The sequence below is a fragment of the Anas acuta genome, chromosome 12, assembly GCF_963932015.1.
Source record: "Anas acuta chromosome 12, bAnaAcu1.1, whole genome shotgun sequence".
NCBI lineage: Eukaryota > Metazoa > Chordata > Aves > Anseriformes > Anatidae > Anas > Anas acuta.
Window position 1 is genome coordinate 842,007 of NC_088990.1, and position 22,989 is coordinate 864,995.

At 42.5% G+C, this 22,989-nt stretch overlaps 1 protein-coding gene across 2 annotated transcripts; it reads left to right on the forward strand.

The window, feature by feature from the left end:
• The first annotated feature begins 266 nt into the window (after positions 1-266).
• GOLM2 (golgi membrane protein 2) lies at positions 267-22,601 on the forward strand. Of its 2 annotated transcripts, XM_068696168.1 has the most exons (10): positions 267-836; positions 6,492-6,546; positions 7,533-7,635; positions 8,585-8,675; positions 9,820-9,964; positions 10,837-10,917; positions 11,264-11,362; positions 12,782-12,955; positions 16,597-16,764; positions 20,851-22,601. In XM_068696168.1, the coding sequence occupies exons 1-10, from the start codon at positions 510-512 to the stop codon at positions 20,925-20,927; spliced, it is 1,320 nt and encodes a 439-aa protein (XP_068552269.1). In that variant the 5' UTR covers positions 267-509; the 3' UTR covers positions 20,928-22,601. The 2 variants fall into 2 exon arrangements, with proteins under 2 accessions (XP_068552269.1, XP_068552270.1); XM_068696169.1 differs by lacking the exon at positions 16,597-16,764 and having other exon boundaries at positions 268-836.
• The last annotated feature ends 388 nt before the right edge of the window (positions 22,602-22,989 follow it).

Sequence of the window (22,989 nt, forward strand, 5' to 3'; positions counted from 1 at the left end):
GGGGCAGGACGGGCTCGGGGCTGGGTCCCCCCTCCCTCAGCCACAGCAACACAAGGGAGAAACGAGGCGGGGGAGCCGGGGCCTGGTGCTTTACTGGAGCTTTGGTCACAAACAGGCGCTGCCCTCACGGGGCGCCTCACGGCCCTCAGCGGGCTCCCCTCACACCCCCCCCAACCACCAAGCGCACGCGCGCCGCCCCCTTCCCGCCTGAGCGGGCGGCGGCGCTGTCGCGATAGCCCGGCCATCTCGCGAGAGGGGCCGGGCGGCGGAAGCGGCGGGGAGGGGCCTGAGGGGAGGGGGGTGGGCGGCGCGCCGCCAGCGCGGCTCCGCGGCCCGGCCCGGCCCCGTCCCCGGCCCCGTCCCCTTCAGCGTCCCGGTCCCCGACCCGGCCGGAGTCGGCGCCTGGGAGCCCCGGCAGCGGGGGCAGAGCGGCCCCGGCCGCGGTTCCCCTCAGGCGGAGGCGGCGGCGGCGGCGAGCGGCGACGCCCCCGCCCCGCGGCCTCTCCCCCATGGTGGGCTTCGGGGCCAACCGCAGGGGCGGCCGGCTGCCCTCCTTCGTCTTCGTGGCGCTGCTGGCCGTCATCGCCGTGCTCGCCTTCAACTGCTGGAGCGCCTCGTCCCGCCAGGCGCTGCTGCGGGAGGAGCTGGCCGAGCTGCAGAGCCAGGCCCAGCGCACCGAGGTGGCCCGCGGGCGGCTGGAGAGGCGCAACTCGGACTTGCTGGGCAAGGTGGACTCGCACAGGAAGCAGCTGGAGCAGAAGGAGGCCGACAACAGCCACCTCAGCAGCCAGCTGCAGGCCCGCGACGGGCAGGTGAAGCAGTGCGAGGACAGCAAGGTACGGCCGGGGCAGGGAGGCTGAATGACCAGGGGCTGCGGGCCCGTTGGTGCTGAGAGCCGCCAAAACTCCGTTTTCCAGACGTCTCCTGTTAATTTCTTTGTTAATTGCCTCCTGGGTTTATTCAGTCGGTGTTGAGCGGTCAGGGAGCTGTGCACAGCCTTAAAAGCAGAGCCCCAGCTCGCTGCTCTGCAAGGCTGGGTTGTCTACCCAGGTGCAGCACCTCCAGCTTGTGGCTGCGCCTCGGCTCCCCTCGCCCGCCGGCCTCTGGTTCTGCTGCAGCCAGTGTGTACGTGGAAAAAAAATCGTGCTGCTGACATAACGTGTCACTGCTCCTAGCCACGCCAACAGGAAACTCAGCCTGCCCTGCTCTGTGGACGTGGCCTGGGAATTCCTTTCCTTGTGGAAAGGAGAATGAGGGAGTGCATCAACTTTCCTTGGCCTGCTTTCAGAGCTATTGCCCTGAGTTAAGAGGAGTTAAGCCTGCGGTAGAGAGCAGACAAGTTCCCTTTTACTCAGCCATGTGCATGGCGGCGTGTGCTTCATTTGCATACAGTTCATAATTATAGCGTCTAACTGAACACTTTATCACATTAGGATTTATGGAAATACCACCCTGTCAGGCTTATCACTGGCTGAGTTTGTTTTTCTGGCCATTTAATATCATACTTTTAATGAGCAGGGTAAGAAAATACGTTTCTTTGTCACAGAAAGTAAACAGTTACACGTCTTAATCTAATTATCAGGAAGTAAGTTGGGGGAACTACCAAGTCTTTCAAGTTGTTTTAGTTTGTATCGAAATTATGTTTTTTTTTTTCCTACTAGCCATTAGCACTAAGTTATTGTGTGTTCAACAAACATGATTTCTTTTTAATGTATTTTTTTCTGATTGGATTCCTGAGAGATTGGGATAAAAACCCTGATGAGGTATGTAATGGTAGATACCAGTGCTCTCCATTGGAAGTAAATACAAATTAAACGCATTGTGACGCCATAAAATCAACTTTAATCTGTCAATAAGTATTTTACACAGGCATGAAAGTATTAGTCTGTGGCAAGTAAAAGAAGCTGAACTGGTGTGCTGGCATTAAAGCGGTTAGGTTTGTAACAAAGGTGATTACCCTTGTAAAAGACAGAGAACTGGTTACAGTCTTCTAAACCGATGTGTTCTGTGTTTGTTTTTAATTGAGCATTAATACCCAAATAGTGAGGGTAGGTAGGGTTAGGTGTTCAGTGTCCTCTCCAATAAAAGCAAGCATCCACAAATGGTAGTGGGTTGAAAACACTGGGGGTATCCATCACAGCACCTAATTATGTGCTGGAGCGCCCTTCCTTGGGCTCTCGTGGATACTAAAATGGTAAGAATTCATGGCTAGCACTGTGCTGCAGGACTCCAGGAGACAAAATGCCAGTGAAGGTCAGGGTGCCTCATGAGAATCACTGGAAGCCCGCTGATGCAGAATACAACTGGAGGTGCTGCTGAGCTGCGTGTGCTGACCGCTTTGTTCTCTGTGAACCTGGCTGCTCTGGGAATGCTTTCGGGCTGGCATCTTGCAGGGCAGAGCAGGAGGGCAGCAAAAGAGAAGAAACTAACGAACCTCAGAGTTATTTTTATTGGTAATAGTATGCATATTGCAATATATGATTTGTATCTTCTTTCTTTGGTCCAGAAGCTGCTATTTTACAAGCTAGTAGCTTTTGAGTATCAGCATTTCTTTACTTGTGCTCAAAATGGTCAATCTGCTTTAATAGATGAGAATAGCAGTATGGGTTTTTTTGGTAACCAGTCACTGGCCATTTCTTTTCCTCCTCTTTGAGCTACTGTCATGTTCTCAGTGGCTTATATCCTAATTTAAAGCCAATCAACTAACCAAAAAGATGAAAAACCTTTAAGTGATTGTGGTTTAGAGGATGAAACAGTCAAAAGATGTTACTGAAAAAAATGCAGAGTATGGATAAAGCACCTGACCAAAAGACTTGACTGAGAACTTTTTTATCTTGGAATAGAATTTGGCAAAGATGTTCTTTGAACAAGCTATTCCAGTGATCCCAGCCCACTAGTGGAATACGGGAGCTATAATAAAGCACCACCACTGGTAACTCCTGGGCTGTCAGGAGATCACAATAGATCTAGGTTTGTTTCATAGCAAACTCGTTTGAAAGATGCCCCTCTGGTGCCTGTCACAGTGTCAGTTCTGCTTTGTGCTCCTTCATCTTTATAAGAGGTTCTTTGGTGGTCACGCAAATCAACCGTGCATTTTCCAGTGCAGAGGCAACCTGAATTTCTGCTGTCAGCTTCCTCCTAGGTCAGTGATATCTGCAGCCGAGCCCAAACCCCTGCCTCTCTCCTCCCTCCCTCTGCACGCATAACAAGCCAGTCACACTGCACCAGAACGTAGATCTGTCGTAAGAACGAAAAACAAAGATAATAAAATGGCTTCGTGTCTTGTTTTTAAAAAAAATAAAACCACACCCACAAAACCTACACACACTCAAAGTTTGAACTGCGGTAAGGCAGCACCCGCTGCTCACAAGGTGTGAAAGCTGAGAGGCAAAGGAGGAAGCTCCTGAATGTCTTTAGAGGCTGCCATGAAGATGACCCCTTGAAATGCAGCTGAACGTTTTATTTTGGTGCGCTGGAAGCTGGAGAACAACTGATTGTAAATCTAGTTTGAGCCGTTTGAGCCCACTGTATTTAGGCCTTCTAGAACTATGGCCTTGCAAATCTCACAAAGGTATCGTAGAACACCTTGAGAAAAGAAAACTTTGGTAAAGACCTTGGTAAAAAAAGAACACCTTGGTAAAGAAAAGGAGCTGTGGCAGAACGTGGCAGTGATCAGAAGCTCGGATTTTGAACAGCGATTGGTAACATCCACGGTGGAGGCAGCAACTATAAATCACCCTCTTTCTACTAACAAGACCTGGCTTCTTGGGAATTCTCTTTCCCTATCACCCCGTGATGGTTGCTGGACCCTGGAACAAAGCGGAGAACTCCTGGGGAGGCAGGCGGCTGCAGTGGCTCACAGTGTTTGGGAGTCCTGAGCCTTTCATACTTGTTTGCAGCACACCAGGAGGATGCATTGTTCATAGTTTTACACATCGCTTTGCTGTCAGCTCAGTAAAATGATTGAATGGCAGGAATTCGTGGTGGAGAGCTCCCAGATGGCAGCCATCCAGCGTGTAGGGGTTCGGATCTCTGTGTTTGCTGTTGCAGCTCTTAGGAGCACGCCTTGTTCGTTCCAAAGCTGTGCTGGGTGTGTAACACATCCTTGCCCTTTAGCCAGTGCCTAGAAGTGCTGCTCAATGGGATGAAACTGTCGAGTGAAACATCCTCGGAAGCAGCTGGCTGGGTTCCTTTTTGCCAAAGCCAGTTGGTGGCTCCTCAGTTTGCAAGGGTGTAATTTGCAGCAGCGGTGTTGAGTGCCTCCTCCTACCTCCATGCATATTCCTGATCATTAGCATGACAAATACCGCACCTCCGAGGCTGTGGTAATTGCCTGGTGGTAGCACTGGCTGTTCTGAAAAAGGCACTGGGCAATTCATAGTAGAAGGATCATGGAACTGCGGAGCACAGCCCCTTGTGCTGTCGGTCTTTTAAGGAGCTGCGTTGTGCTGCTCCAGCGTGTGCCACAGCAATGCATCGGGAATGCCCAGGGGCCTGAAGCGAGCCAGAGGGGTACGGACACCTCCTGTGCTGCTTCAGCAGGCAGTTCAGAGGACATTTGCCCTAGAGAAAGAAATGACTCACAGGGAAATACAGCTGGATGTGTACTTGTTTCATGGGGAAGCGGTTACCACCTGTGTTCAGTCCTGCAATAAATGTGTAGACGTAAGCTCCGGTGTGTCTATAACTTTTCTTTATATGAAGAGACTGTTACAATTTGGACAGCACTGGAAGCGTTGCCTTTGCATATAATTAGCTCCAGCAATTTCTTTTACACTTCCCAACTGCTCTGGAAAGGATCTGAGAAGCCACTGAGAAATACGGACGGTGCAAATGGGTCTGGATTCCAGGAGGACACAGATCTGAAAGAACTGGACTTGTGCCATGGTTGTGGGGTGGGTTCTCTGCATGTGTAGGTGGAACAGATCCCATGAATCATAAAAACCTGCTTCTGCTTCTGTCCCTCTGATTAGGGACATTTGCTGTCAGCTAAGCTTTTTGGGCTATGAATCCTGTCACTTTTCTCTGAAACTCGAAATTGTCAAAATGAAGGATTGTGTGATAGAACTGATGCTATCTATCTACAAGTCGAACTCCTGTTAACAGAGACAGTTCCCCCTTTACAGGTCAGATGTCCCTGTACCCCGTTCAGTTTCAGGGGAGCAGCCCCGTTAAGCCTTTGTGTGGGGTGTCCTGCAGAAAATCCCCATTTCAGCAGGTCTGGCGTGGCTGTAGCTCCTGGAGTTGTAACCGCCTGGGGCAATCAGAGCTGGAGTGCCTCTCCTATATAGAAAAAAGAGGCAAACACAGTCACTGACACGGTGTTAAAGAAACAAAAGGTTTGAAAAAAGGGAAGCTGGAGGTGGGTGGAGGAAGTCCTAGGGAAGGAAGGGCATTCGGCTGCGTTTGTTTTGGCAGGAAATGCAGGTAACTGGCTTGGCACCCAGGGGGAACACAGCAGCCTGCGTGCGTCCCCTCCAGGGCTGCGTGCTTCCACCCTGCTGTGGAGTAGGAAAGGGGGCTTCTCAAGAGCAAAGACAACTGGATTTGAGATGGCACCAAAGCTGTGTGTGAAAACACTAATGGCCAAGCTTTCTGTTGTTTTTTGTTGGTTTGTTTGCTTTGCCTTTTTTAGTTAACTGCATGCAGTCTTTGCTGCTCCAAGAGGTAGTCCTGGCCTTGTAACCCAGGAACGACGGCCCTGTCTCAGCACCCTTTTAGAGTTATCCTTTACATCAGTCATGAAACTACAAAGAGAAATGATGACAGAATCCGTGTTGCCTGATGGTGGTCATAGATAATTTTTTTTTCACCCTTTCTCAGTTTGCTCTCTATATCTGCATTTTGCCTCTGTTATTTTTGTCTTTGTGTAAGAGCAAGAGGAAGCATCTTTCCTTGATGACTTTGTGTACATGCATTTCTTACTGAACTGCTATTTTTTTCCTTACTAAGAATACCAAATTAAAAGCTGTTGTGGAAGTCCACTGCTGTCAGTTTCTCTCTTAAAAGAATAATTTGTGATACAAATTTTACCTAGCATCACATTAAATATTTACTTTAAGCATACATTAGGTGAAACATTGTTTTTGCTTATGATGCTGCTTGCCTATTTTTATATACTTTTTCTATACTTAGGCTTTGACGCTGGGAATTCGCGGGCCCCTTTGCAGTATCAGAATTCAGTGTGTTAATTTTAGCCCTGGCAAAATCTGCTTTTTTTTTTTTTTTTTTTTTTTCAGAAAAAGGCAGATTTTTTCCTTCCTAGCAAAGCCTAAATATTTAAGTTGATGTTATCACTTACAGATAACTAAATATACATTATTTGCATTTGCAAGAACTTTTTATATGTCATCCTGATGATTCTTTACACATCTTCACAATGAAAAAAGAATGAATTCAAATGTACCTCAGTCTTTACAGTCTAAACTGTGTAAACCCTCTCTACTTTGCCAGAGATTTCCTGTATTCATATAACTGTTTCTTCCTTTCAGATTAAGCTGCAGAACAATATATCATATCAGATGGCAGACATACATCGTTTAAAGGGTAAGGAATTTAAGGCCGAACTGTGTTTTTGCAGACTGTGAAGCTGCATGTTTTGTAATTGGTGAGGTACTGCAGAATGCAGCTTAAATGAAAGATTGAATGATGCTTGGAAGATTGCATAATCTGAAATTTCATGATGCTCGTTGGTTATCTAGTCTGGCTATAAGTGTAGGGTTGGCCCTCGCAGACTTTGCTCCACTGGCTGCAGAAGGATGGTGTGTCCTGGCATGGCTCCCAAGATACTACAGCTGCTTTTGTGACCAGCTACGCGGTGCAGTAGAGTTGGATCAGCAATGCTGTGATACTAATGCTGGGTTAGAAGAGGACCAGAAAGCATCTTTTTAGGCTGTTATTACAGACACTGTAACCACGTCTGTGTATCTTACTGTGTTGGTTTTGGAGAAACCTAGACCAGCTACTGCCAAACTTTGTACGTGCCTGCAGACAGCATACTTGACACTTCTGCCTGTAGCTTTAGAGCTGCAGCTTAAAATAGTAGGGAGTTTAAGCAATTATTTGTATCCTTAAAAGCAGGGGAAAGAACCTTTAGAACAGTTCCTTGTGAAGACAGGAAATGTACGATTTCCATGGATGGTGTGAAAGTACTTCTTTTTACATTTATTGCAGAAAAGCAATAATGTAACGGAAATTTTGTGATATTCAGAATAACAGATTTTTTTCAGAAAATTGGGGAAATTTTCAACAGGTGAACTAGTGTTGTGTAAGTTTTCTGAATGAAAAGGTAAAGAACAATTCATTTTCTTTTAGTTTAAGTCATAGTATCAGAAGATTTGTTCTGTAATCTGTATTGACATCTGGCATAAGCAAGTTGGCATCTTTTTCAAATTAGTTGAAGAATCTTTATGTAGAAGAAAAAACTCGAGCAAGTTTTTAACTTACATAGCGATATTAAAAGTTGTATCTGCCACAGGGCATTTTTTTTGTTACAGCTGTACATTCATGTTCATTTTTGCTTTTTGATCTAGAACAACTCGCAGAGTTACGCCAGGAATTCATTCGTCAGGAAGATCAGCTTCACGAGTACAAGAAGAACAATACTTACCTTACAAGGAGACTGGAGTATGACAGGTATGTCTTCAAGAACGTTAGTAATGGTAGATTTGTGTGTATGTGATAAAGGTGCATTAAATAGCACAAGTTACTCGTATTCCTGTTAATCCTCAAATTTGAGCGTACCCATTCATGATGGGACTTTGACTCAGCTAGTTGTTTTTGAAGTTCTGTTATTAATGTTGAGATCTTAGTTAACAAATATGTGGAAGAGTTTAATCAACAGCATTCTGGAAGCCAGTAGGGTTGTTAATTGCCGTCTTCCTAAAAGTGTAATTTATTGAACTGAAGTTGAAAGCATTACGTATAATTGGAATTTCAAGTATGTTAAAGAAGCAAGGAGAAAAATTACTCCTGAAGCCCTAGGGAATGCAGAAGATTAACACAGAAAATATTTGAAACTTTCGCCAAAAAAAAGTACATACCTGTTTCTGTGTGTGCCCTGTAGAGTATTTGCAGGTTTGTGGGAGATGAGAATTTTGTGAATTGTGTGGATCTCTCTGTGGCTTGTTAGAGAAGTTGGGACATCTAGCTGTGTCATTCAGATCTTGTTATTTGAGTTGGTAGCAGTAAGTGATAGTAGTAGTTGTGCATCTTCTGTGTTGACAGCCACGGAAGATGTATTACTTTCCAAGTGGAATAAATATGTGCTGATGACAGATTAACTGTGAAGCTTGAATTTTCGGTTGCTTTCCAGGTTTCGGAGGAAATGTCTTCAAGACACGTTTGTTATCTTTCTGTTTTTCTGCTTTGTCCCTATTTTTTTCCAGTTCTGCTTTTTTTTTTTCTGTATTCAGTCCATTTCCATTCCACATGCCTTATTCCACATTGAAGGTTTTTGGACAGACTATTCTAGTTTAGGTTTTTGTTCCACTTCATTTTTCCCCGTATTTTATTTATGAGAGAGCAAATATAACATATAATATGAACCAAATGAAATATGACTGATAACGCGTTTCTAATTAAGTCTCCAGTGTGGGCAGCAGATCAAGGAAATGAGACTGCAACATGAAGAAAACATAAAGAAATTAATGGACCAAATTGCACGGGAACAAAAGGTAATGCACGATTACATTTCTTTGAATTAGAAGAGCCCAAAGTCTGCAGGTTCCTGACTCAGTAGTTCAGATATATTGGAGGGTGTGCACGTTTCTTCTCTAACTTTTGGTTAAACATGGTACTGAGCAGCCCTAGGTGGATATTAGTGTAAGGCCATCTGCATGTTTTGCTGTCATTGAACTGAGCCTTGAAGATGAGGCTTAATTCTTTGGCCTGCTACAGCCTTCCTGCATCACACCACCACTCCGGATTTTATTTTTTTCTCTGTAAAACGGATATTGCTTTGTAGCTCTGCAGGGTAGGATCTGTGTTCTTGTACAGGTTATTGCAAAGGGGAGCTTGAGCTCTGAGGCCTCTAGTGCTAATGTGATGCAAATATCAATAGTGTTTAAATGGTGTCAAGTGTGCAATTATATGCTGCAAGCTGTCAGTAGAGTGTTAGCCTCTTTCCTACAAACAGATGAAATAATATACTTTTCTGAAGACTTCTGTTCCTTGTTTAGTCTCTGTTTACAAGCATTTCAAATAAGGCAGACTTCAAGTAGATTTCATTGAGATCGTCCCTTAAAGCTAGAATTGTTTTTAAGTATGTGACCTTAGGTTTAAGGCCAATGATATCTTCACCAGTCTGTGATGTGTGTAAGAGCTGAGTTGGCCTTCATTCCTTTTACCATAGTAATTTTCTCTGTGTGCCCATGTAGTTTTGTTTATTTATAGATTACAAGTGGTGTCTTCCTGCTAGAGGCAGAACGCTAGCAAATGTAGCGCCTATGAAAACAACTTTCCAAGGTTATCTGTTCTAGTGCAATTAAAACTAATGTGTTGTGGAGCAGTAAAGGTTTCCTTTCTATTCTTCTGGGCTAACTCTGTTATTCATAAATTATGAATGGTTCAGCTGTTGTACGTATGCTAATGTAAATGTTATATAACCATGAAATATTTTACATTTTATGTGTCCAGAATCTCAGCTCCTACCCTCCAGAGTGAAATTCATATGTAGAGGAATTCTCTTTTTGCTTTGATGATTATCTAATTTATAAATGTGATTTTGCTTGCCCAAAGTAATCTTAAATTTGAGAGAATTTGTTATTGAATGTTCAGGGATATGCTTCATGTTGTTTTCTTATTAATTTGTTCTAACAGGCCACACAGAAAATTCAAGCCAGTAAAGATACTGAAGTAAATCCCAATAGTGATGACCAGGCAATATCTAAGACTGTTACAGAGACAGAAGATAAAAATGCAGAAAAGAATGAGCAGCCTTCAGATCATGTTGTAAACGGCAAAGGTATTTCCTTTTTTTGTCAGTTGTGATAGATAATGAGCCAAACGTGTTGCATCCTTTGCTGTCGTACAGAATCATGTGTTTCTTTGAAGCAGAGCAATGTGTTATTAGACTTAGATAACTTGATTAGCTCCATGTCACTGTACTAAGTTAGAGTTTACAGGTATCCAGAGTTTGTCATGTCCTTTTTCTGGGTCCTTTTGTGAAAGCAGTTTCTTGCACAGTTTTGTGTTCGTTTTCATAGTTTATTTGGCATCTCCCTTCCTCAAGTGGCCAGTTGTGAACTGGGGATTGCCACTCCACTCACTGTGAAATCTGTCTTGGGGTGAGCTACTGGGGAAAGGGCTTGCTGCAGAACAGGAATATGCACAGAGAAAGTGGTTCAGGGTGAGGAGCATTGAAACCACTGTGAGAAATCTCCAGCTGGGTAACTGACCAGGAGCAGTGGGAAACCTTTTTTTATGAGCTGTACGGGAGACCCAGCAAGTAATTACCATAATTGTTTCCTGCTGCTAGTCCATTCCAAGAAGTATATGGGTTCCCCTTGCTTCTGCTTCTCGTAGTGCTGAATCCACACCTTTTTGTACCGGTTCAGTGTCTGTTCCAGCAAGCTTCTTGAAGCAAACTAGAGCAGTGCATCTGTTTCCCATCCTTTTCTGAAGATTGCACTGACTGGCTGACTTTGGGATCAGTGCTCCAAGGCAATCCTGAGGGACTTTGCAAAACAGTGTAAGAAGTCTTGTAGTTGCATTAGCAATGTGGGATGTTTTCTGTGGATGAAAGACTTTTCTGGTCTTGGAGCCTTCCACAAGAGGGAAATTCAGCCTTAAAACTTAAAGGTTAATAAGGCAGAACATCCTATTCTTGTCTTACAGACAAAATCAAACCAGGAGGAGATGCAGGCATGCCTGAAATAGAAGATAATGACCCTGCTAAGGCTGAAGATACTCCCACGGGTTAGGAGAAATATTCTAATACTTTCACGTTTGGGTTTTTGATGTTATATATTCTGCATAAATACTTTATGTTTCATAGTAAATGCAAAGTTTTAAAATTTGCCTATGATAGTAAAGTTCAAGTGGGGTGTAAAATTTTTATTTTTTTTTTACTGTTTGTTACAGATTTGAATTCTCAAAACTGAGCGCCTCAGTGCTTCTAATAATTTTCCAGGAAATCTTGTATTTCATATTTTCATCTGTGATTTGAAAACAAGAAAACAATGTATTTACAAGATTGTCAGAGGAAGAGCTGATATATGTTCATGTTTCATGTTAAGGCTTTTGTCAATGTGTTTTATTTTAGCTTTAAAGAAGCCACTTATTTCAGCTCCTAGAAGTGATGGTCATCAACCTGTTATAAATCTTCCAACTGAACAGCCCCATGCTCCAAATCTGGCAGCAGGTAAAATTCTTATTAGCAGATGTGTCAGCTTTTGCAGCAAAATTTCCGATTAGTATCTGCTATCGTATCATGAACGTTAGGTGCACATGGACAGCCTTTTATTCTTATTTGATGTTGTTACAAAAAGGAAGAACAACTATTGATATCTGTTGCATACAAGATTACTACAGGCTAGTCTTAGTCTGGCCCCCTGAGGTGGCTGGTTACGTGATCTCTTCTTCCTCCACACACACACGGTAATTTTGGAGCACTTTGACCAACTTCAGCCAAATTTGACAGCTAGAAATTTCAAAAGTAAGTGCTTCCAGATTCCTCCACTGGACAGAAGAGAGTAACAGAAATTAGTACACCTGCTTAGGGTACTAGGTAGAGCTGCAGCATACCATTAGGAGTCGATTGAAGATCTACTTGGAGATTAAGCAGTGGTACTACCACTTGCTCAGTGGCCTCCTGTTTCTGTTAACAGCTAACTTTAGGGTGATGTGTGGGAGGTCTAGGATGTGAGAGAACTAGAAGTGCTGCAGAGAAAGGGTTTGGAAGAATTGCAGTTAGAATAGACACAAATCCATATAAAATATGTTTAAAATTACTGCTTGTGGATCAAGTGACTTTGTATTAATGTCAAGAGAACATTAAGTTACGGCTGCTCTGTGCTTCAGGTGGCATGTTCAAATGCTGTCCTGCTAAAAAACAAAACTATAACATATGCATTGTGTGTTTACGACATGATCAAACAATTGGAAGGTTTTTTTTTAATAAGTTATGCCCATTACTGGTTCTTTTGAAAAGAAGCCAGCAGAAGTATTTCTTAATTTCTTGCTTTTCGTAGTGGATAGATAAGCAGATTAGAATACCAACATCAGTGAACTCAAGGTTTGTATATGCATTTAAAGTTTAATATTCTAAATGCCAAGGCTTTTAAATATTTATTTGTGTTGTTTTGAGGTAGCTCTCATTCTGAGTTTTATTAATGAGAAAATGTGAATATGGCAAGTGAAATGCTTGTTTTGTTGAATTTAGGAAGAGTTTATCAAGAGAAAGTTACCATAAATTTCAAGGAGACCAGGGTTTTCTGTATTCCTTGGCTCTGTAGTCCTGTAATTCTGCTTTTTATTTTAACATAACTTCTGTGACCTACTCCCATAACCTTCTGATCAGATTGTAGCTCTTGAAACACTTTATGTTGCTTGGTAGATTTTTGAATATGAAAGCAGAATCAGCAGGAAGAAAAAATTATATAAGTGAATTATTCAAGGCTTCATCAAACACTTAAATATTTACTGAAAATCAGATCAGAAGCTAACAATTGAATATTGATTATTTATTAAAATGTGATGAATTATCTTTTGCAGTAGCGTTAAAACCAAAAACCATCTTTTGGAACCACATAAGCACTGAACACATTTCCTTATTCTGTAGGTTTGCATGGTGGCAATGACGGAAATGTTGATACTGTGAAAGAGATACCTCCAAATTCTCTTCAGCATTTAAGTTTTGGAGAAAATATGGAAGGTCAGAAAGAACACAAAATTGAAGCTGACCATATAAAACTTCCAAAGAGCAAAGTTGGCGACTTGCAAAAGATGAAGCAAAGTAAGTTGGTCCATGTCATATACTTTGTTTTATGTTCTATCTGTTCTATTACTGCCTGTTTGGAAAACAGGAACCATAAGAGCAGGTGGCCTTCTGGAGAGTAAGCCTGAAAAAAAATGTAATGTTAGGCTGTTTTTAAAACAAACAAGGAAAGGCATGCCATAATGTGTCATCTTTCATATGTATTCAATCAGTACAAAACCGATAGCTTATAGGAATTTAAAACGTTGTAGGAAACTACTACACTTTAAATTGATCGTTAATTTAAGAGTTTTGTTACGTGCATGATAGAGTGACTTATATTCATGTGGTTACTTGGCTTACCTACGATGTTTTGGACAGTATCATAAGAATTCAGCCCTTACACAGGGGAATTTGTAGTATATGTGTATTGGCCAGAAGTTTGTTCTGCATGAGGAAACCTTCCAGCACCCTTCTCTTCCATGTCTGCCCAAGGAAGAATTCTTTAGGCAGGAGCAAATCATGTATTTGCTTATTGTGTATGCTGGAAGCAATACTGTGGGGGCTTAATAGGGCGGACAGCAGGTAAGATTTGCATGGGTCTGTGGTTGTCTTTGTGCCGTTGTTTTTGAGATGCATCTCTGCCTTGCAGCTAATACCATAACACTGGGATACTGGCATTTGCTAGAGTGTTTAATGTAGCATCTTTCTGCTGTTGTTCCTATAATAGGAGAATTATTTTCAAACTGTTTTCTTATGATCTCAGTAGCAATACTATGCTCCTGTAATTTTAGGGGAGGTGGAGGGGGACATGTAAAAGACAAGGGTGGAATAGGTGGGGGCTGGATATCAACCTGCTGTTCCTGGAAAAGGTTCATTAGGGCAGACTTGAGTTGTTTTAATATCACTCTTGGATCTTTCTGGTAAAGTGAGGGTATTGGAATAACTCAATAAATGAATGTGATTCAGTAAACAATGTACAAAGTTAACGTGCAATTTGCTCAGTTTTTCTTCCACTATGTGTGTCCTGAGATTTGCAAGAATGTTTAGTTTATTGAATGAGCTTCTTGAGAAGATCCTGCACTTGTGTGAGTGACCACAGCGGAGAGGATGGACCTTCGTACTTCAGTTGTTGACATTTTTAAATGGATTTCTGTCATCCTTAGTAATGAATTAAATTCATTACTAAGCGGGGGGGCTTTGAGGCAGGATCAGTGAATGAAATGTCTCTGTTGAAGGCTGTGGATACCTGAGAGTCAGTAATTATCACTGATCAGTATTTTCCCTTTCTCTTTGTGGTAACTCTTACTTGCAATAACTTGCATCCTAATGATACAGCGAAGGAGAGGATTTTGCTCTGTCACAGAGAGAAATGAACTAGTCCAGGTTTCTAGAAGATTTTATTTAGATGATTGATCAACAGTGGCCATTTGGAGAGGTCCACTGGTGCTAAACTCATCCCTCTGGTACAGAGGAGACCAGCTCCAGCACACACATGTCATTGTGGACAGTTGCATGACTGGGGTTTGGCAAAAATGCCAAACCCTTAAAGCAGGAGGCAGGTGCTGTAGTGAAGGAGCAGCTGCATCCTGAAGCTGAGCAGGAACCCGAGCTTGCCAGGGCTGTCCTGTGCGCCGAGGTGTGCTGTGTGCAGGCTCCAGCACAGCAGGTCTGTGTTGGTTTGCTGCATTTCCTTGGATCCTTCCAATATTTTAGCCTTTCCTTCTATCAGCTTAAACTTAATCGGTACTTTCTTGCTATACTATTTCTGTATATCTACAAGCTTGTTTTTTCTATAAGTTAAGCACATTGAGCTGTTTTCCCATAGCTCGTTTTATATTTAATGGGTGAATTGCACAGTTCTGCATGTTTGTATAAGGCAGAGTCCAAGATTACAAGCAATATTAGCAAGGGTTAGTTAATTACAGAGATGAAGAGTGAATAATGTATCGCTTCTCACTTATGAACAGATCGAGTTTCTTCTTACTTATTTTGTGGAAATGACCAAAACTTCTGTCCTCTGCATTTGAGGTGCATTAGATGTGTTTCTTCTGCCTTTCTTCCTCATCTGGATAAGCACTTGTCCTGGTTTTATCTGGGGTAAAGTTGGTTTTCTTCTTAGTTGCTGGTACAGTGCTGTGCGCTGGGCTTAGGATGAGAGTGGTGCTGATGGCACATCTATGGGGTAGTTGCTGCACAGCAGGGCGCACACAGTTGAGGACTTTTCAGCTTCTCACACTGCTCTGCCAGCGAGGAAGGAGGCTGGGGCTGCACCAGGAGCTGGGAGGGGGCAGAGCCAGGACAGCTGACCCCAGCTGGCCGAGGGATGTCCTGTACCATAAGGTGCTGTGCTGAACAGGAAAGCTGGGGGGGTTGGCTGGGGGCGGCACTGCTGCTGCTTGGGCTGGGCATCGATCAGTAGGTGGTGAGCAACTGCACTGTGCATCACCTGCTTTGTGTATTTTATAATTGTTATCCCTTCCTTTTCTGTCTTACTGAACTGTCTTTATCTCAACCCATGAGTTTTACCTTCTCTTCTGATTCTCTGCCCGTACTACATGGGGAAGAGGGGAGTGAGCAGACGGCCGTGTGGTGCTGAGCCGGGTTAAACCACAGCAGCAGTGTGTCGTTGTTTCTGTGCTGAATTTTCTACGCTGCCACAACCAGTAGTTACCGCTGTTTTAAGACAGAAGTTCATTTTCACATCTGTTCATTGTAACCTCAACCTGTTTTTTAATCCTGATGCTGAAATCGTGTTCTTTAGCTTCTGTGTTTGTTTCCAACACGAATCACTTAATATCTGCCTTGGCAGACTCTTTCCTCAGTTCGTTTCCAGCCTGTCCAGATTGTATCTCACTGTAATCCTATTTTTTTTCATTTATACCTAATCCTCCAGACTTGAATCCTCTGTGGTCTTGGTTTAGTGTCGCTTTCTTTAAGCAATGGACAAGCAGACTGAATTGCTGTGGACTCGAGCATATCTCCTTAGTATCCCATTAAACACGGATCTGAGCTTGATGTTATAGCTTTAGTCTGTCATTGGTACTTGGTTGGCTGTCTGGGCATTTCACAGTTCCAGCTAATTATGGTTCCTGCATTTTTCTAGTTTATTGCACCACTGTCTGGACCAGTTCTTAGTTCTTTGGTGTGAGACAGAAATGCGGAATTCAGGGCACTTCAAAAACTTCTAAAGCTCAACAGGAAACTTGTTCGTTAGGTGGTTAAAAAAAAATCAAATCAGAGGTGCAAGGCAGATCTTTGTTAGATTTTTACTCTTGATAGTATGATACACACTTGGTAAAATTATTTGCTGTATACAAAGTCAGAAATACATTGCTCAACGTGCTGGTCTGTTTTTGTATAGAAAAATTCCACTCCTCAGGAAAAAGTCCAAGTACAAAACTTTCACTGTGTGCCCTTCAGCATTTAAAAGAGTGAAGCCTATAACAATGAAGATTTCACAAGACAAGTTCCGAGTGGTTGAGTACATCCTTTTTCCATGGAGGTGTTCCATAAACAGCGTTGTTCTCCCTCCTGCCCGCACTCTCCCTTCTGCCCCTTTTCCTCCAATCAAAACTACTACAGACAGCCGATAATCCTAACCTGCAGCCTGCTTTCATTTGGAAACTTTCTATTTCTTTCCTCTCTGCTTCTGACTTAATCCTTTGCCTACTTCGCAGGCCGATTCTTTGATGAGAATGAATCCCCTGTTGATCCGCAGCAGGGTTCTAAACTGGCAGATTATAATGGGGATGATGGGAACGTGGGTGAGTATGAGGCAGACAAACAGGCTGAGCTGGCTTACAATGAGGAAGAGGATGGTGATGGTGGAGAAGAAGACGTCCAAGGTGAGCTTGGGCCCTGTCTCCATCCCATTGTAATAAAATCCACTCTGAGTTTTCTTGTTGAATTTGTGTAAAGCCTCACTACTAGCTGATCAACAATTTCTAATATGGAATAAGTAAGCTTTAGGCAATTTTTAAAATTTGGTCTCGCTTTCCATTTGAAAGCAACGCTACAGCAGTTCTCAGAGTACTTCAGTAGCTTACTTGAATTGTGCACAGTTTTTGCTAGGAAAATCATTTCCGAAATTTGAAATCTCTTGATTTTCTAAACACCAGAATCTGGTGTACAGCTAGCTGGAATGTAGTCTTCGACCTTACTAAAGCAATTTTCAAGTAGAGAAGCGTGGCTTTTTGACTATTGCTTTTTTTGTCACACCTGCCTAGAGGTGGCACACGATGGAGTCTCAGTTACCGATTCTCAGTGTAATTTTTTGTGCGTTGTACACAGATTCAACAGACTTCTGGTTTTCCGTGTTAACCAAACCTCAGAACTCATCTGGTGTTAGCCTAATACCTGTATACGCATGTTCACCGCCTCGTTCTGCATGCACTTCAGAGTATCACCTCCATTGCTTGTCTGCCGTGTGTCTGCCACGTTGTCTGTCATTCTCCATGTAGCTGTTTGGAAATACCTCCTGAAAGGCTTGCATGTCTGCAGGGTGGAAATGTTTAAGTAAACATTTATTGCTGATTAAGGAAATGCAAAATAACTGGGGGGGGGAAGTAACTCTTAAGTTCTGTGTGTCCCCTGATTTTGATCCTTATAATGCAAGCTTTTTAACTGGTAGTTTCTCAGACAATTTTTTCATTATTGTTTTAGGCATAATTAATAGAAAAAGCTGATAAAAAGCACCTAACTTCTGTGGGCATGCATCTAGCTATGCGGTGTAAGCATTTTTTGGCTAGGCTGGTAGTTTGAAACTCATGAACAAGCAAAAGAAAAGTGTGGATCAGAACCCTGGGCAATTAATTAACTTACTGATGAAAAGGAAAACTGTGCTCCAGATGATGTGGTCTGTTTTGTTACACTTTTTGCTCAAAGCTGTAGCAGGGGATTTTAGTCACTCTTGATTACTCATGTCTGTTCCTCTGGATGGGTTATTATGAGGTTGTAAATTGCTCGTTAAAGCCAGCTTCCAAATGAACGCACAGAAGTACAGGCGGCCTCTTGCTGATGATGTGCCATGGACGCAGGAGACTCGCTGCTAACGATTACGATTCTGTACTGGGAAGGAATGCAGGGTGTGCTGTGCCTGGCTGTGTGTCCACCCTGTGCTCTGCACATCCAGGCAGTCCTGTGGGCACTTCTTGGTTTTTTGTTAGTTTGTTAGTTCAGTTCCCTCTAGCACACAGCAGATGCCCGGCTGCTCACCTGCCTGCGGCTCAGCGCTGTCCTGGGCAGCCGCTGCCCTCGTGGTGCTGATGTTCCTCTCCTGCTGCCTCCCAGCCCAGAGCGAATATCCTGCAGGTGGTAAACTGCTCCCAGGGCCCTGAAGGGCACCCTGCGTGCCTCTCACAAATGGGTGGGTCTGGTAGAGTATTAAAGGGTAGAAAATTGTTCCAAACCACAGAGGTTGTGGTTATGTCGCTCGCTATGCAAGGGAAGTTTAAAAAAAGCTCCAATTGAAAGTGGTCTCAAAACTTTCACATTTTGATGTGACACCTCGCAGCTCACTGCTCTGCTGGCTTTAAATTTGGGCTTGTTCTGACCAACCCCTCTTTATATCCATGTAGATGTAATAGATTCTGTATCTTGTAGTAAAGATTGAAGAGTGGCCTCAGGAAGCCTTTTCCTGAATAGTCTGAGCAGCATACGTTACAACCTAATTTTCCAAACCTTTCTTATCTTGTTTCCTAATGACTTGTTCCCGTGCAAGTCAAGCAGCCTGGAAGGTGGAACTGCCAGGAGCAGCGTTTTAGAGAAAGTCTGCATCAGCTTGTGCACTTAATTTGTTTGTAGAGGAGGAGAAGGTGGAATTGTGGGGTTTTTGGAGGAAGGGTTGGTATAATTGGTCAGGGAGGGAAAAAAAATGAATTTCTGCCGAAAAAACTATTAGGAAAACATCACATGGCTTTGCATTAGGCTAGAACAAAGCATCTGGCATGTGCAAACAGAGCAGTTTGGTTAAACATGTTTTTCTGTTGCCACTAGAAATGTGTGGGCCTTCTATTGAAATTCTCAGAGAAAAATACACAGATCTGGGAGGTGTGCTCACGTGGATGTCAGTATCCAGTCTGGCATCACTTAGTGCAGTTCACCTGCTGGAAATGCAAAGTGATACTTAACGTGTTGGCTTCTGCTATAGTAAATGTGTGTTTTGTTTTGTTTTGTTTTGTTTTTTGTGGTGGCTGGATGGTGAAAGATGATACAAATCAAGTGATAGCCACGTGCTTTAGTAGTAGTTATTACCAAACAAAAGCATGTCACATAGATTAACAAGACTTTTGCTGGTGGGAGTAGGTTACTATTGGGCACCTGCCTCACTTGCAGCCTGATGACCAAACTCCTTCTGGAAGTGTTTTAGAGCTTCAGACAGCTCGTCCTCAAGTAAGAGGCTTGGTGAACTTGTGGAGAAATGCAACTGATTCCAATGGCTTGAGCTTTGCTTTCCCTTCCTGTGAACAAACATATTTCCTGAATATAAAGAGACATTGTGAGCTTTGAAATGCAGCAAAAGCTTAATTAAAACCAACTGAACTTTCAGGACTTTCTGATTTATTGAGGGAAGAAGGCTGAGGACCCACAGAGGAGACACCTCAATTATGGCAGCTAGAATAATCTATTTAAAGACATCTCTTTCAAAAACTATTGAAGTGAATTTCCTTGGCTGATTCTGTTTGTGTGTGTGTCTGTGCATGTGCTACAGTAAATGGTTACACTGAGGATGCACAAGTTTGGGGTTTTGTTTTTAATTTGTTGATTTTCCCAGAGGCTTAAAACCCCAGGAAGAGGTCAAGAAGTAGCACAGAGTGGTAGAGAGAGAGACAGTCATTCAGGGTCTGAAAGATGAGCTGGAACATTTTCATTCTTCCAGTCAAGGACAAAGTAGAAACTCTACTGTAACGGTGAACCAAACGCAGCTGGAAAAGATGTGGCACTCCCAAATTGGCCACTCTGCATCAGCTGCAGGACTGCTTACCCTGCATTGCCCCTGCTGTGCTCTCATCCCTGCTGCTGTGTATTTCCTGGCTGAACTACACATTCAGGAGTACACGTCTTGGTTGGAGGGCTATTTATTCATCCTGTGGTGGCCTGACAAGATGGATTTCTTTCAGTTGGGAAGAGGGATGGTGAGGAACGTGTTGCTGATTCCTCAGCAAGGCTGAGAGAGAGATCACAGATCTCCATTGATAAGAGGTTTGGAAAGGTAGAGGGCTGCTTTTTACGTTTTTAAGTCTGTCTTCAAATTTTACACTCAAGCCTGAGATGCAAGATAGCACTATGTAAAAATGTTGACAGCAAAGTCAATTTGAGCATTTGGTTTAAAAAAAAAAAAAAAAGCCTTCCCTGAGAAAGGTGCCACGTGATAGAAATGGGAGGATACCATTTTTCAAAGCTGGCAAGCAGCTGGGAAAAGCCTTACCTTGCTCCTTTGCAATCTATTCAGAGACCTGGAGGAGAGTCATAATGACTTCTCTATGCAAGTTGCATGAGGTACTCAACATTTTTGTAAAATCTTAGTGTTTTAACTTTAGAATGGGTTAAAAGTTGGTGATACAACTTTTCAAGTAGCTGACTTTGTGGTTGGGTTTTGGTGGGAGAGTTTGAAACATTTAAAGGAACACTCAAATTACAGTAGTAAGTTTAACAAGTTCTACGATCTCTTAAGTCAATAAATCTGTGAAACACAGTTGTAATAAAGCCAAGGATATTAAATAGTGTGAAGTCACAGTTTTTCAGAGGGGACAACTCCCAAAGTGCTGACAGCTGGACTTGTAATTGCAAGCCCATATGCCTCCTCCATATTTCCCCTGATGACTTCATTCCCATAACCAGACAAGGCCGATTCAATGTGGATGTAGAAAGCGCGTTCAAATATCTGTTTCAGTAGTGTCACATCAGATTTGGTCTGAATATTTCAATTGCAGATGATGAAGAAAGAGATCTACAGAATGACCTCGTCGATTACGGCAAGCCACGCTTCGGTGGTGATGGTGTTCTTTAAAGCTTGAATTAAACAGGAAATGGAGATGAGAAGAGATCTCAACTGAAGAACTTGAAGTGCTGCAAACTGAACCATTTTTACTCCAGTGTTTCATACTTTAAAAGAAACTGATAAAAAAAAACGATAAGTATACTCGAAGTTAGTGAAATAACAGAAGGAAGCGGTTGTGTACATATGTACATAGTTGTACTATTGCAAATTGTATTAAAACTACATTTCTGTTGTTACATTGAGCCAATTACTTAGACTGTACCTTACCTGTAAGAATCTTTTCATCTGAAACCAATATTATAAATATGGGCTGAGCTGTTTCTGCAAATTAGAAAACTTTGTAAACTGGAGAACTTGTACAGTTTGTATCTCATGTAACAAAGACACTGTGGAAACAATGTACAGCCAAAGGACTCCTTTTCTACAGTAATACCTGTATGAGCAAAAATACTCCGCTATTCTCATGAGTGCTGTGTTTTTGTATTTTGCAGGTGAGCTATCAGTTGAGAATGAAAACTGAATGTTTAAAAAAGTTGCTCCTTCCTTAATGTAACTGAGGAAAGATACGACAGTGAAGTAGTCCTCAGAAGCAAGTACCATTTTAAGTCTAATATACAGTGACCAAAACTCATAGCTACAGCTGGAAATCAGTGAGAGTAGAATTTCAGTAATTCGATACATCCTGAAAAAAGTTGTTTAATATCTTATTTTAGAAGGTAATATAGATAATTCAACACAGCTCATAGGAAATTTTTGTGTACGTGTTAAAAAAAGGGCAAGTGTTATAGTGAGAAACAAAGACAAGTTTACATCAGCTTCGTAGGAACTTTATTGGAAGGAACACCCCTCCCCTCAGTAAATAAGTTGTAGCCACCATTTTACTGTTTCAAGAGCCTCCATCCTGCGTCACACTCACTCGAGTTAATTTACAATTTAATACTTTGATACAGATCTCTCTCGACATCTGCCACGTTCCATGTTTTGTGGTTCTATCTCAGACGAGTTTGTAAGTTAGATACTTTTTGTATTATGTGTTTAAGCACTTTCTGAATTTTATGGAAATGATTCAATTGATGTACAGTAGAGGAAATTAAGGTTATTAACCCAACCTGCTTCTCCAAAAGGGCTACTGTGAAAAGAAATTATAGGACCTTTGACGTGGGTGATTGTACTTTATCTCTGCACTCAGGTTCCAATTTCAAATAACAGCTAAGGTTTGCTTGATGTCATTTCAGTGGACCTATTAAATTTCAAAAGTTGTACTTTTTTTTTTTTTAGCTATAGGGATATTCTTCTAATGAATCTTCAGTATACAAGAAATAAAAATTTCAAATTCTGGTGATGCATCTCAAGGGTTTTGTTGTTTTGTTTAAGGCTTGAGCTCTTCATTACATCATACTTGTGGGAGGCAGATGGGGGGAATAGCCCTTTGCATGGTGTGATATCCTTTCAGTTAAAAATAAAATGCTGAACCTGCTCCGAATTAGACACCGTACTAATACCACACAGTAAGTATAAACCTGTACCAGGATCCTAAGAATAGCAGTCTTCAGTAAATACTGTATTTGAGCACTGCAACTTTTTGTTTGTCTTAATGTAATTTCGCCCTGAATTAGGTGTTAACTTGATTCTTCTAATGAAAGCAACGTATATGGGTTCTAATAAATTAAGTTGTTCAAAGTTTGTGAGGCTTTCTGGCTTTTTTCTTTTGCAGCAAAAGCGTAAGTCAAGGTGATTTTGACTTTTGAGAGTTGGATTAATTGAGGCCTTCACCAAAGCTGAGGTATTCTGGCACACCAGCAGTGGTTACAGCTGTTTGATAAAGGCCAACTTCTGGGATGGGGCACGAGATAGAGAACTCACTACGTGACCTGAATATGACAAAAAATAAGCTTGGAAGGCTTTTTAAGCCAAGAGTGAGCTTCACGTGCAGTGACTACAACTGCAGAACCTCTGGCACTGAATAAAAATGCTGAGAGGCAGGTGCTTATGTGGACACCTGGACCATTTTCGGGTAGAGTCTGTGGTTACACCCTGACTCTTAGGATGATAAGGAGGGTTCTTTCCCTGT

Bases quoted from the DNA above. Each gene is read 5' to 3' on its own strand.
- GOLM2 (XM_068696168.1), top strand. From the start codon at position 510: ATGGTGGGCTTCGGGGCCAACCGCAGGGGCGGCCGGCTGCCCTCCTTC. The intron at 9,965-10,836 runs GTATTTCCTTTT...CTTGTCTTACAG, and splicing joins TCATGTTGTAAACGGCAAAG to ACAAAATCAAACCAGGAGGA. The intron at 10,918-11,263 runs GTTAGGAGAAAT...GTTTTATTTTAG, and splicing joins GGCTGAAGATACTCCCACGG to CTTTAAAGAAGCCACTTATT.